Source organism: Pelodiscus sinensis, chromosome 1 (assembly GCF_052426305.1).
Source record: "Pelodiscus sinensis isolate ZL-2025 chromosome 1, ASM5242630v1, whole genome shotgun sequence".
Taxonomy (NCBI): Eukaryota; Metazoa; Chordata; order Testudines; family Trionychidae; genus Pelodiscus; species Pelodiscus sinensis.
The window spans coordinates 43,312,535-43,327,728 of NC_143052.1; the positions used below are offsets into that span (position 1 = coordinate 43,312,535).

The 15,194-nt window shown below is 43.6% G+C and overlaps 1 protein-coding gene across 4 annotated transcripts in view; it reads left to right on the forward strand.

The window, feature by feature from the left end:
* The window catches only part of CADPS2 (calcium dependent secretion activator 2), a 506,811-nt gene that overhangs the window by 163,934 nt on the left and 327,683 nt on the right, over nucleotides 1–15,194 (forward strand). For all 4 annotated transcript variants that reach the window (XM_075928806.2, XM_075928789.2, XM_075928797.2 and 1 more), the window contains exon 3: nucleotides 12,184–12,516. In XM_075928806.2, coding sequence (XP_075784921.1) covers nucleotides 12,184–12,516 — 333 coding nt within the window. The remainder of the gene's footprint in view (nucleotides 1–12,183; nucleotides 12,517–15,194) is intronic.

The window sequence follows — 15,194 nt, forward strand, 5'->3', positions numbered from 1 at the left end:
CACCTTGCTTCTGCTCTGAGTATGTATGGGGTGTGGAAGGCAGGGACTCTATCTATGGGACCTGCTGGACAGGAGCCACTCAGGTAAGGTCTCCTAGCCAGAGCCTGCCTCTGGCACCTCTGCAGCTCCCTCCCCCAACCCTTTACTTCCTCCCCCCTTCCCGTCTGCTCCTACACCATATAACCCAAACCTTCCGCACTCCCACTCAGCCCCCATACACCTTCTCAGACACTGCACCCCATCCTACACCGCTCCTCAAGTCATAACCTCTCCTAGACCTACCACCCCAATCCGCTATCCTTGGCCACAACCCAAACACCTGCACCCCTAACCCTGGTCACACTTCCCTCCCAGACCCTGTACCCCAGTCCGCTGCCCCAGGTCACAATCCCCTCCTTCATCCAAACTCCTTCTCGGATCCCACACCCCAGTCTCTTACCCAAGCTCCCTTCTGCACCCAACCTCCAGCCCAGACCCACACCTCCTGCATTAATATTATGGAAGTGTGTGGCCCTTGACCACTTACCAATTCTTGGAGTGGCCCCCCATAATAAATTATTTCCCACCCCGGTTTCAATGTATCTTATTGTGTCATATTTGTAGCATACATGGAATAGTTCACTCATCTATGAAATTCTTCTTCCTTTGTGGTTTTCTGTCAAACAATACTTTGCAAATGTAGTTTTTATATAAGAATGTTCCTAGATTTTTATTTTTTATCTTAACAGTTTTCTCCACTATGTGATAAGCTGTTTATATTAAGGATGTTGTGATTTATTTATTTTTCAGTGACTAGGGAAATTACCATGAGAGTATATCCTTAGGCTAGATAGAATCATTAAAGAAGTGAGATCAGTTCCTTCTCATTAGATTTGTATGAGCTTTCTATGGTGTGCAAATTGTATCCTGAAGTTTCATGTCTATGCAACATCTTTGTAAATCCTCTACTTTGAATTAAGTACCTTGAAATATTTTGTGTTGTAATAGAAGTGCAACTTATAGTAAAAGTAATTTTAGAGCAGGGGTGGACAAAAGGGCCTCCATGGGCCAGATTTGGCCCGCCAAGAGGGTTGATCTGGCTGGCAGAGACCCTGCTGCTCCCCCACCCCCAGACTAATTAGGGCCTGTGGAAGGGGGAGCATGCAAAGCTTCCTCCCACCCTGCGAGGAGTATGCGGCACTTCAAAGTGCAACATGCTGCTCGCAAGGCAGGAGGAGGCGTCACGTGCTCCCCTGCCCCCAAGCACTAATTGTTTGGGGTGGGAGAGCTGTGTGAAGTTTCCTCCCCCCGCCCTGTGAGAAGCGCATGGCAAAGTGCTGTACGCTCACGCGGGCCAGGAGCAGGATGAGGGAAGCTTCATGCAGCTCCTCTGCCCCCAGGCCAATCAGGACTTGGGGGCGGGGGAGCGCGTGATGACTCCTCCTGCCCTGCGAGCACCACGTGGCACTTTGAAGTGCCGCATACTTCTTGCGGGGTGGGAGTAGGGCGGGAGGAGGCTTCATGTGCTTCTTTCCCCTCCCTGCCCCCAGGCCAATCAGGGCCTGGGGGCAGGGGAGCTGTGTGAAGCTTCCTTCACCCTGTCCCAGTCCTGTGAGGAGTCTGCAGCACTTCAAAGTGCCACATGCTCCTCACAGGGTAGGAGGAGGCTTCTTGTGCTTCCCCTGCCCCCAGGCCAATCAGGGTCTGGGGGCGGGAGAGTGTGTGAAGCCTCTTCCTGCCCTGCCAGTGGCATATGTGCCTAGTAGGAAAGGGGGGGCAAAAGGGGCTTCCCCACCCCCAGACTGATTATGGTCTGGGGAAGCCCAGAAGCATTCTGGCCCCACCCCTTCTGGTCCGGGGCCACTTCAAAAATTTGTGAAGTGGCCCCCGCCCAAAAATTATTGCCTACCCCTGTTTTAGGAGGCTAGGATGTTGGTTCATCTTCCTTTCCCTTTGGATTTTCATACAGTTTACATTTCAAAACTTGATACAGGTTGTACCTCCCTGGTCTGGCGCACTTGGGACCTGAGCTTTCCCGGACCAGGGAGTTTACTGGATCAGGCGAAGTCAGTGCTCCCTTGCTAGCTGCCCTGCTTCAGGGTTCTCTCCTTAGAGCTCCCCACCCTGCCATCTGCCTGCTACCCCAGGGTTCCTGGAAGGCACCACTTGGCCGGTGCAGGCCCTGCTTGCAGCCTGGGGAACCCTCATTGGCAACAGCCAGAGGCAACTGGGTGGCCCCAGCTGGGGCCACCCACCCATGCTGCCCCTCTGGGATTGCATGGGTTCCCCTGCTGGGACTGCCCACCTTTGCCAGCCCTGCTTCAGCTGGGGTGGAGGGGATCCCTGGCAGAGGCTGCCTGGTCACCCTGACACTGCTGCCACTCGGGGTTTCCTGGGGCTCCTGGCCAGGTCTGCCTGGTCACTGGCAGCCCTGCTGCAGCCAGAAGTTCCCCTGATGGGGCCAGAATTCCCTGGCCTCAACCTGGCCCCGTTGATGCTGGGGGTTCCCTGGCCAGTGAGGGGGCTACCCAGACGATAGAAAATATTTTTGGGAAAGTCTGCAGTCAACAGATTTTAGAAAGCATAGGGGCAAGCTCCAAAGCACGATTTATTAATGTATTACTTTTCAAATACACTCGGTTGCTGAAAATTTATGTTGTAGCATAGGACTGAAAAACTCTTGTTTTTATCATGACTGGTTGCTGTCTCATCCAATATGAATGTGACACAGTCTTGCCGAATGATGGTGCAGGCTTGGTGAATTGTACTGTTGCTCCAGTCTTAAGTACATCAACGAGTGACTGCTACTGCAGAGCATTCCAACAGTCTTCTAGAAGATCCAGGAAGTTTACAGATAAAGAAATACAGTCTGTTGCAGAAGCCAAGGAAAGCAGTACCTGAGTAGGTCACTGGCTCCTTTATTTAACCTAAAGTTATGGCTCAAATCATATGTCCAATCTATGTGTGAACAATGGAGGGTTGACATTTTTGTATAGTCAAAGGATCTGCTTGTATCTGCTGAGTGGGAGCCCCAGCTCTGTGGAAGACATCAAAACTAGATTAAAGGGAAGGATGTTTGCTTTTCCCTATGCAGTTGTTTTCTTCTTCAGACCGTATGGGGCCTCAGATAATACTATTTCTAAGGTTCTTCATAAGCTCAAAGTACTATACAAACATTTAATGTTAACATGGAGTCCGGGGTCAGCGGGGGAGTCCCAGCTGATCCAGGCTTCACACGGCACTGCTACTTTGCAACACTGCATGCGGCCCAGAGCCAGCTGGGAGACCCCAGGCTATACATGGCATTTCAAAGTGGCAGACCTCGGGCTCCACGTAGCACTGGAGCAACCTCTCCTCCTTCCCTCACTCCCGCCTTTGCTGCCTCTTTCTGATAGAGGCAGCAAGGGGAGGAAGGAACTAGTCGACTAGCCTGTCAACTATCCGATAAGCATTTGCTTATCGGATAGTTGACTAGTCATTCACATCCCTACTCCTTAGGTTTAACCTTAGCCAGTCCATCCATTTCCTCACTCCTGCTCAGACTTGCTGTGTGTTCCTTTGTGAGCCCTTTTATTATACACTTTCCTTTACTTACTTGTCTGTTTGTCCTGTAACATTCCACTGCTCTCCAGTCTTCCCTTACCCTCAGAAAGCAAGTGGAAGCATCTTCTCCAAACTCGAGCAACCCCACTGTCTCAAAGTACTTTACCTTGAATAGAGGGTTAAGTACTAATTATTGATTTCCTGTCCCTGGTTTGGCAGAGGCAGGAAGCAACTCTTTCTGTTCATGTTGGATGCATGCTAACAAAAGAGCTTCATGATACATGAGTTTTCATAATTACTTCATAATATCAAACAGGATTCATAAGTTATTTAAAAAAATCCCTCCAAATCATCCCATTTGGCTATGTACTTACACTTGAGATGGGGAGTCCAGAAATCTGGGTTCCATCCTGGTTCTTAGATTGACTTGCAGTGTGATTTAAGTATCAGAGGGGTAGCCGTGTTAGTCTGAATCTGCAAAAGCGACGAAGAGTCCTGTGGCACCTTATAGACTAACTGAAGTGTAGGAGCATAAGCTTTCGTGGGCAAAGACCCACTTCGTCAGATGCATGTAGTGGAAATTTCCAGAGGCAGGAATAAATATGCAGGCCAGGATCAGGCTGGAGATGACCAGGTGGATCCAATCAAGGAGGATGAGGCCCACTTCTAGCAGCTGATCTGGAGGTGTGAATTCCAAGAGAATAGAAGCTGCTTTTGTAGTTAGCAAGCCATTCACAGTCTTTGTTTAATCCAGAGTTGATTGTGTCAAACTTAAAGATGAACTGTAGCTCAGCAGTTTCTCTTTGAAGTCTGGTCCTGAAGTTTTTTTGCTGCAGGATGTCTACTTTTAGATCTGCAATAGTGTGTCCAGGAAGATTGAAGTGTTCCCCTACAGGTTTTTGTATGTTGCCATTCCTAATATCAGATTTGTGTCCATTGATTCTTTTACGTAGGGACTGTCCTGTTTGGCCGATGTATATAGCAGTGGGGCATTGTTGGCACATGATGGCATATATTACGTTGGTGGATGTGCAGGAGAATGTACCAGTGACAGTATGGCTGATCTGGTTAGGTCCTGTGATGGTGTTGCTGGTGTATATATGTGGGCAGAGTTGGCACCGAGGTTTGTTGCAAGGATTGGTTCCTGAGTTCGAGTTATTATGGTGCGGTGTGTAGTTGCTGGTGAGAATATGCTTCAGGTTGGCGGGTTGTCTGTGGGCAAGGACCGGCCTACCTCCCAAGGCCTGTGAGAGCGAGGGATCATTGTCCAGGATGGGCTGAAGATCACTAATGATGCGTTGGAGAGGTTTTAGCTGGGGACTATAGGTGATGGCCAGTGGTGTTCTGTTGGTTTCTTTCTTGGGCTTGTCCCGTAGCAGGAGGCTTCTGGGTACACGTCTGGCTCTGTCAATCTGTCTCCTCACTTCCTCATGTGGGTATCGCAGTTTACAGAATGCTTGTTGAAGGTCTTGTAGGTGTAGGTCTCTGTCTGAGGGGTTGGAGCATATGCGGTTGTACCTCAGTGCTTGGCTGTAAACAATGGATCGTGTGGTGTGTCCGGGATGGAAACTGGAGGCATGCAGATAAGTATAGCGGTCGGTAGGTTTTCTGTATAGGGTGGTATTGATATGACCGTCACTTATTTGTATCGTGGTGTCCAGGAAATGGACCTCCCGTGTAGATTGGTCCATGCTGAGGTTGATGGTGGGGTGGAAGCTGTTGAAATCATGGTGAAATTCTTCCAGAGTCTCCTTCCCATGGGTCCAGATGATGAAGATGTCATCGATGTAGCGTAGGTAGAGAAGGGGTGTAAGTGGACGAGAGCTGAGGAAGCGTTGTTCCAGGTCAGCCATAAAAATGTTGGCGTATTGTGGGGCCATGCGGGTGCCCATAGCAGTGCCACTGGTCTGGAGGTATATGTTGTCACCAAATCTGAAATAGTTGTGTGTGAGGATAAATTCACAGAGTTCAGCCACCAGTTGTGCTGTGGCATCATCAGGAATACTGTTCCTGACAGCTTGTACTCCATCTGCATGTGGGATGTTTGTGTAGAGAGCCTCTACATCCATGGTGGCTAGGATGGTGTTTTCTGGAAGATCACCTATGCATTGTAGTTTTCTCAGGAAATCCGTAGTGTCACGAAGGTAACTGGGAGTGCTGGTGGCGTAGGGTCTGAGCAGAGAGTCCACATAGCCAGACAGTCCTTCAGTAAGAGTGCCAATGCCCGAGATGATGGGGCGTCCGGGGTTTCCAGGTTTGTGGATCTTGGGTAATAGATAGAACAACCCTGGTCGGGGCTCTAAAGGTGTGTCGATTTGTTCTTGTGTTTGTTTGGGGAGTGTCCTGAGCAGATGGTGCAGTTTCTTAGTATATTCCTTAGTGGGATCTGAGGAAAGTGGCCTGTAGAATTTGGTATTGGAGAGTTGTCTGGCAGCCTCCTTTAGGTAGTCAGGCCTGTTCATGATGATTTAAGCCACTTAACTTCTCTGATCACCAATTTCCTAAAATGTAGGCAATTATATTGTTTCCTTTTGACTCCAGCAGTTATTGGGAGTCTGTTGGGTTATTCTAATTAGGAAAAGGAATTGATGATAAATATTTGAGAGATTTTTTGTTTATTTATAAGAATGTACAGAGTCCATTTTTCCTGAATACATTAGAAATGAAACACGAGATGGATTCCAAGCTCAACATTCCAAGCCCCCTTTCCTAGACAACAGTACCCAAAGAGTGTATGCTTGCATACTCTTTCTGTCATGCTACAGATGTTTTACTTGATTTTGCTGCCTTTTTCTGCTATTGTGGTGTTTCTTCTTCTTTTCTGTCTCATACACAGTTCCATCAAACAATACCCAGTGACACCCAAATAGCTACCCATCCTTCAGGATAAACATGAGCTGCAGTTATTTTTCTCCAAGTAAAACAGACTAATAAGAGCCATGACCCAAACTAAAAGCCATATGCAAAGTGGGTCAAAAACTAAGCTATCGCACCCCCAGCTTCAGTGAAATTTCACCAGTAAACAGCATAACGGATGTTGTGTTGTAAGGCAGGGGTGGCCAAGTTGTTCCGGACAAAGAGCCGAAATAGCAGTGGATACAGCGCGAAGAGCTGGGGCAAAGTTGTTGATTCCTCTCCCCCCCCCCCCAAAAGGACTGCGCCTTTAAGAAATGTGTTTAAAGGCTTTTTGGCCACATCAGGCTCCTGTTGGCTGCCACCATCTTGAAGACACCACTTTGAATGGCCACATATGGCTCGCAAGTCAGCCACCCCTGTTGTAAGGCGTTACTAATAATGTTTGCAAAGTAATACAGTGCATTACTATGCATAATTAAGGCCACTCATTGGCAGAAATTAAAATAGAAATTGGAAGTTTTGGTTTATTCACCAGAATATGATGTTTGTGGAAACAGCAGATATGCATTGAGAATTTACGAGTCAATATTTGAGCAAAACGTGCTATTTGATTTTCAGATGGTTCAGAAAATGTCACAATAAAACAAAACATTGAGGTTATGGAACAACATGGTGAAATATTTGTACAAAGCTTTTTTTCTATTCCTATTTCTAGAGGCTCCATTGAGTAGGAACTGTGAAAACGAGGGGAAGGGGATAGTGCCTGCCCCAAAGAGCTTGGGGTCTAAGTAGACAAGACAAAGGAGGAAAGGAAGGAATAAAGTGAAAAGTGATAATTTTCCAGGGTTTTTTTTTCCCCCACTGATTCCGTTTAACTGTATTGGAAGTGATGTGAAATCTTTGAGAAGATTAATTTTATGTCACTGGTCCATCTGTGTCTGAATCTATTTTTTAAGGGCTGTTTGCTAGTGTGGTGGAAGATCTATTGTTGTGATACACAATACAAAAGAGAGAAACTGGAGCCCAAGCTACGTGAGACCTTAATTTCCTATAAGAATTTCTTATAGTAATTATTTTACTACTTTTGTTGTCCTTTATGCTATAAGGAATAAAGTGCATAGTTTCAATTCCTAGTATTACAAGAAGAAAACAATACAATGCACTTGTACCAATTTGTATAAGTAAAGTTTACTGCACCAAGGAATTTCTGACCATATGTCTGGTTCTGGAATGAGATTCAGATTTTTCTTTTGAACAATGTGTTGAGAAAATTAATCTAGGAAGTCACTTGTAACTGTGCCAGCTCCTAGATTTATGCACTTGGAAATACATCTGATATATCAATATATGTAAAAAGTGATGAAACTGATAACATTTAATGAAAAATGTAATCCTCAGGTAGAGGAAAAAATCTTTTTGTTTTGATCATGGCTCTTTTGGTCCCAGATAATCTACATGCTGCAAAACAGTAAGGGTTGTCATGATATTTGGAAGATTAAATCATTAAATTCATTTTTAAAATATAGGGGTTGCTTGAATCACTGAGCATCAACAGCTCCTTAACACATCCTCCTTATCATTCCCTGTTTTCTTCTTTTCACTCTTCCTTGCTATCATGTGCAGTCCAACTTCTTATTTTGCACATGGTATAAAATGTTTTTAAATTGTTGGCTAGGTATACTGCCCCCATGCATATGGAGGAAGATGAAATCTGTAATAGCAAAGGTTATATCTGTACTTTGAGTGGGGGATGTGATTCCCAGTTTAAGGAGACCTATCTGCACTAGTTCTCATTGAAGCTGGCATACTAAAATTAGGGGGCAGCTGCAGCAACATGAATGCAGCAGTGGCCAGCTGCTTTGAGTACCTTTAAGGCATATCAGTTGAGAACAGTCAACAGGGATTCACCATGGGGAAGACATGCCTGTCCAACTGGATTGATGAGATAACTGGCTTTGTGGGTAGGGGGATAGCAGTAAATGTGATATACCTTGACTTAAGCAAACTTTTTGATGCTCACAAAAATACTGTGGGAGAGTAATTAAAATAGTATAGATTGGATGAATGGTGGATAGAAAGCTGGCTAGAACATGCGGCTCAATCAGTAGCGATCAGTAGTTCAATGTCTGATTTTCAGCCAGTGTCACATGAAGTGTCCCAGAGCTGGTTTTGTTGTCCTCTTTAATGATCTGGATGATGGGTGGGATTGCACACTCAGCAAGTTCACAGATGACACTAATCTGCAGGGAGAGATAGAGACGATGGTGGGTAGAATGACTGAAACAGACTGGTAATTTAGGCCCCCCAAAAATCTCATGAGGTTAAGCAAGGACAATTGCCGAGTCCTGCACTTAGGATGGTAGAATCCTATGCACTGCTACAGGCTGGGAACTGACCTGTTAAGTGTCCGTTCTGCAGAAAAGGACCTGGGGGTTACAATAGATGTGCCCTTGTTGCCAAGAAGGCTGATGGCAAAATGGGCTGCCAAGCTTTGCCAGCAGATCGAGGAAAGTGATTATTTCCCTCTGTTTGACACTGAGTCTACGTCTGGTGTATTGCATCCAGTTTTGGGCCCCTCATTACAGAAACAAGAGAATCCAGTGGAGGGCAACAAAATGACTGAGGGGGTGGGGGGGCTGGGGCACATGAGGAGAGGCTGAGAGATTTGGGATTATTAGTCTGCAGAAGAGAAGAGTGAGGGGGGACATAATAGCAGTATTTAACTACCTGAAGGGGAATTACAAATAGAATGGATCTAGGCTAGTCTCAGTGATGGCATATAACAGAACAAGGAACAATAGTATCAAATTTCAATGTGGGAAGTCTGAGTTAGTTTTTCCTAATATCCATTTCACCAGAAGAGTGGTAAAGCCCTGGAAGGGGTTACGTAGGCAGGTGGTAGAATCTCCATCCTTAGAGGTTTTTAAGGCCAGAGTTGACAAAGCCTTGGCTGGAATGATTTAGTTGGAGTTTGTCCTGCTTCAAGCAGGATGTTGGACTAGATGACCTCTCCTCCAATTCTAATCTTCTGGGGAGCCTTGTCCTTATTGCCACTTATGCTGTTCCTGCTTCACTCTATTTTTAATGTACTAACTTGACTTTGGAATTATGATCCCAACTTGAAGAGTAGATATACCTGATATGTTGTTGTCATCTTTAATTTGTATTCAGATCATGTCCTCAACGAGCTAGGTTCTGTCCAAACACACTGAAAGGCAGATCGTCCCTTAAAGAGCTTTCAATCTAAGAAGGCAAACTATGTTCAGAAGGTAGAGGAGATTGATACAATCAAAATGTATGCCTTTTTTCTTCTTGGGCAGCTATGTCTGAATGCATTTCTTATTGTCTATTACAGTTATTAATGGGAACATTTCTTGCAGACAGGATGGTAGAAATCTAGAGAGTTTCAAAAGAGTTCAGCACAAGAAACCAAGCAGATTAAGTCCATATGTAAGGAGTGGCTTAGCCTTACAGAATGTCTGAGTACAGTTTTTGTAAATTTTAAAAACTTTCAAAACACTAACTAAACATTTTTTGTTTTTGTTTTTTGCAGTTAGCTTATATTGGCTTTATGGCTTCTAATGTGTTATACTTTTGAACTGAGGCTCTTAACAGTATGTTGTCTAAGTTTTATGCAGTACTGACTCCACTGTTCTCTCTTCTGGATTTTGGAATAAATGATTGGTTGGTTTCCTGGGCACTGAGTCCTTAACTCTGTCCTGAAGTGGTTCAATGTCTGCATTGCTCTGCAGGGGGGCTGTAACCCCAACTCTGTGTCTTGTCTGGGAGAGACCAGAGGATCTGGCCCAGGAGGACAAGGTGGTGGGGGAGTTCCAGAGAGTAACATAGCAAGGCTCAGTGGCATGATTGGAACACTGGGGAACAATCCCAAGGAGACTTCTGGGATTGCACTCCACAGCAGGTGACACTAAACTGAGAGATATTAGATGCACTTTTGGAGAACAAGATTAGAATTCAAAATGTCCTTGACAATTAGGAAAATTGGTTTGAATCCAGTAAAGATAAATACAAAGTACTTTACTTAGGAAGAAAAAAATCAGATGCACAGCTACAAAATGGGCTAGGTCAGGGGTGAACAATAATTTTTAAAAGGTGGCCACTTCAGGGGTGGGGCCTTGGGCAAAAGGGGCAGGGCCAGGAGGCTTGTTGTGCTTCCTCCCCACTCTAATTAGCCTGGGGTGGGGAGAGCATGAGAAGTCTTCCACCTCTCTTCCCCCACTCTGCCCCCTAGAGAGAAACACCAGCTGTTTTAAAACAGCTGGAGGTTCCCTCTAGGCTCCTAGTGGAAGGAGACCTCACACGCTCTCCCTGCCCCCAGGCCAGTCAGAGCCTGGGGACAGGGGAGCACGCAAAATATCCTTGCCCCCACAAGAGCGTGTGGCAGCTCTAGCTCAGGGGTGGGCGAAGGGCCCTCTGCAGGCCAAATCCAGCCTGCTAAGCTGGTGGATCCAGCTTGCGGGCACACTCTTCCTCCTCCCCCCTGCCAAAGGTACACGGCAGTTAGAGATAAATGCTGGCTGTTTTAAAACAGCTGGCATCTCTCTCTAGCTGCTGCACGCTCTTGCGGGGACAAGGAGACTTCACACACCCCCTGCCCCCAGGCCCTAATTTGCCTGGAGGTGGGGGAGTGGCAGGGAGGCCGTAGGCCGGATCCACTGGCTTGGTGGGCTGGATTCAGCCTACAGAAGGCCCTTTGCCCACCCCGGGGCTTAGATGGTAGTATTACCAAAAAGGATCTGGGGGTTGTAGTGGAGCACAAGTTGAGGATGAGTCTACAGCGTGATGCAATTGCCAAAAAGGCTAATATTCTGTGGTGTATTAATGAGAGTAGTCTATATAAAACACAGGAGCCTATTGTCCTGTTCTGCGTCTCAGATGGAGAATTGTTTCCAGTTCTGGTGTCTCATTTTAGGAAATATGTGGACCATTAGAGAGAATCTGGAGGAGATAAAGGGTTTAGAAAAACTTGACCTTTGAGGAAAATTTTTATAAAATGTTTGTTTTGTCTTGAGAGAAGATGACTTCAAATGTATTAAGGACTTTTGTAAACAAAATAATAATCAATTGTTTTCCTTGCCCATTGAAAGGTCCAAGGGAGATTTAGGTTAGATATTAGGAAAAAGCTTTCTAACTAAGAATAGTGCCACACTGGAATAGCCTTGTAGTAATAGTGGTTGCTTAATTGTTGAAGGTTTTTAAGAGCAATTTGGGCAAAGATCTATCAGGCGTGGTCTAGGTTTACTTAAGGAGCAGGAGTTAATGCATTTTCCAAAGTCCCTTCCAAGCCTACGTTTCTATGATTCCTTGAAGCCACTGCAACACTCAGTCTTTTACAACATTGCTGTTTCACTTCCATCCCTCTATTGAAGACTGTGTTTTCCTCCAATAATGTTTCAAAAAATGGTTTTAAAAAGTTTTAAAAATGTTCTTGTATTCAGGAGGAATTCATAATTTTGAACACCCTCTATCCTCCCATTATATGTACTATAGATGTTGGGAGACTATATTTTCATAAATATTTACATTTAATTTTAGATTTTCCTGGTGGCCATTGAGGGAAAAGGAAATCTTAAAGATAACAATTTTTTAATTAACTTTTTGCATATTCAGAAGAATTTTATTTTGTCTGTAGTGATTCTGTGTAGAGTTTCACATAAGGTTGTTTGATTCTTGTAGTAATTTAAGGCATTAATTTGTAAAAAATAAATACACATTTCTTCATGATAAACATTCAATTTTCTTGCCCATATCTAACTATCTGTTTTTTTTGTTTTGTTTTAAAAGGTTTTTCTCAAGAGTGATCGAGTTGCCAGAATGGTTCATAGTGGAGGATGCTCTGCAAATGACTTCAGAGATGTTTTTAAGAAAAACATAGAAAAAAGGGTCCGAAGTTTGCCAGAGATTGATGGATTAAGCAAAGAGACAGTGTTAAGCTCTTGGATAGCCAAATATGATGCCATATGCAGGGGAGAAGAGGACTTGTTCAAACAGCCCAATAGAATGGCATTAAGTGCTGTATCGGAACTTATTCTGAGCAAAGAACAGCTGTATGAAATGTTTCAACAGATTCTAGGGATCAAAAAATTGGAACACCAGTTGATTTATAATGCCTGCCAAGTAAGTAATTGGTCTTGCTCAGTTCGGTAGCATTCAAAGCCTTTGCACCCAAAAGGCCAAATCGTATCTCTACACCCTCCATCACTGCAGCAAATCCTAAATACAGTAGAATGATGATTCCAGAATATGGGATCCTGTGCCTAAAGAGAGGCTTCACAAAGAAAACATCCCCTCTCTGTGTGGAGTGGCTTTTGAATAGTTGATTTTTTTTTAAATAAAAATTGTAAATCATTAATGATCGAAAATCCTATTGACGTGTTTAACAGTATTGCTGCTTCAGTGATTTGGGTGATGGTAGAACATAGAATGGTTTATATATATTTTATTTACCAACCTCTCCATGGCAGCCCGCAAAATCATGGAAAGGGAAAGAAATTTGTATCTAGTAGGGCAAGGAGCATAGTGAATAGGATTCAATAATGATATTTTTGTGTGCTTTAGAGATTGGCGGCTCTTGTTGCTATTAACCTTCATGAGCTGAGTTAGCAGCTGCTTTGCTGTTCTGCACTGTGGAAGAAGAAGAATTCCCCCCAAATCATTGAGAGAATCAGGGCAAAGTCATTTTAAGCAGGATTTGGTCTAAATCCATTACAAAATAAAAAACCTGTGAGCACAGCAGAACCCCATTTATCCGATCTAATTCGGATCAATGCCACATCCAATAATATAAACATAAAATGATTCAGGGAATGGGAAAGTATGAGGCTGCAGCACCATCTAGCAGCTGCAAGAGACATTGCCTTCTTGTGTATCTGCATGTGCTTGTTCTTCAGTTAATACAGAGAACTAGATAATGGAGGGTCAGATAATCAGGTTTCTACTGTAATATAAAATTGATGGCCATAAAACCTAAAGACTTGTATAATGTTTTACTTGTAGCAAAAACTTCACTAATTTTTCTCAAATATCATAGAAGTATAATTACCACCACTGCTTCCAAAGTAAATATAAATTAATTAAATTTGTTTACTTACCTAACTGGCTTATCTTGCCTTTACAGTGATGTAACTGTAAATCTCTATTACTTGACCTTTTAATGCAGAAAATGCTTTCTATTTGTACTGATATTGATAACTTGTCCAAATTATTTGTTTATAACATTGTTGGTCATCTAAGAAAAGTTCACTTCTTTAAAAGGCATCCCTTTATCTAAACTTTCCACATGAATTTCCTACGTGTTTTCAGCTGTTTTACATTGTGTTGTTTAGACTTAGCTCTTCATAAGTTTTTTTTTTTCCATGTCACTCCACTTAACGGCTTGTATAAATAATTATTTTTATAGTGCAATCAACACAAATCCAGGTAATATAATTTCAGTAGTAGTCAAGTGAAATATCATAACATTACTCTTCTGGAGACTTTCCATCCGATGTTCATCAAGCACTTCACTGTTACTAGTGAGTGAAGTGTTAGGAGCTTACTTTTAACTGGATATAATTACGCCATTGGGAAAAACTGCAACACAGATGTCTGCTTTCCTATGGTCACACAGCAAGTTGAGGTAGAGCTGGGAACTGAACCCAGATCATTTGACTTGTAGGACTAAAAGTTAATGACTAGACCATTGGTTCTCAACCTTTCCAAATTACTCAACCACTTTCAGGATTCTGATTTGTCTTGCACATCCCCTCCCTTTATCCAAGTTACACCTCACTTAAAACTTGTGTACAGAAGCAGACTTAAAAATACGAAAGTATCACATCACACTAATACTGAAAAGTTGCTTACCTTCTCATTTTGTTGGTATGAAACTTTAGTTTATACTGACTTCAGTAATGCTTTTTACGTAGCTTGTTGCAAAACTAGGCAGATATCTAGGTAATTTGCTTTACCCCGTAGAAGACCTCTGCATACCTCCAAGATACATGTATCCCTGGTTGAGAACCACTAGACTAGACTGTGGTTCAGACTTTTTTTCCCCTCCATACTCTCTATTGCAGGATCATATCAGCACAGGAGGAAATGTGAAACGTTGAGAATTATTGATTACTAAATTTCCACAGTGGGTTGACATAAAATTATACAACAAAATTTTTCCTCTTAGTGTACATGTACATTGCATAGATATTTTGGGATACCAGAGGTATCCTGAAATAGCTATCCTGGGGCTATACAAGCTACCTGTTATTTCAAAAAATATTTCACCATCCCGGTACACTATTTTGCCACCCCAGTACACTATGGGTACGTCTACAGTAGCCCCCTAGATCAATCTAGGGAGGCTAATGAGGGTGACCGAAATTGCAAATCAAGCCCAGGATTTAAATATCCTGAGCTTGATTTGAATGTTCCCAGCCGGTCGCCATTTTAGAAATTGACTAGCCTGAAGTAACTTCCCGCGTCTACACGCGGCAGTGAAACAGGATTCTGATTTAAAGCCCCTAATTCAAATTAGCTGGTAAACCTCATTCCCTTATTTTCATAGTGTTCACAGAATGGGAACGGAAGTCATCTGTGAATAGAAAAATTCGAGTAAAGTCAAAATACATTCTGACAGCATCTACACAGTTTACATGTTTATCCCCACCCCACCTGCAGGAATGTTCTTTTGTTCCCCTTAGCCAGGACTTTTTAGACTTGCAGATAGTCAAAATCAATACTATCCAGGAGAAGATGAAACAGCCAGACAAGTGAGAAACCAAACAGATGTTAAAATTGAATTTTTGATAGAGGTTTCA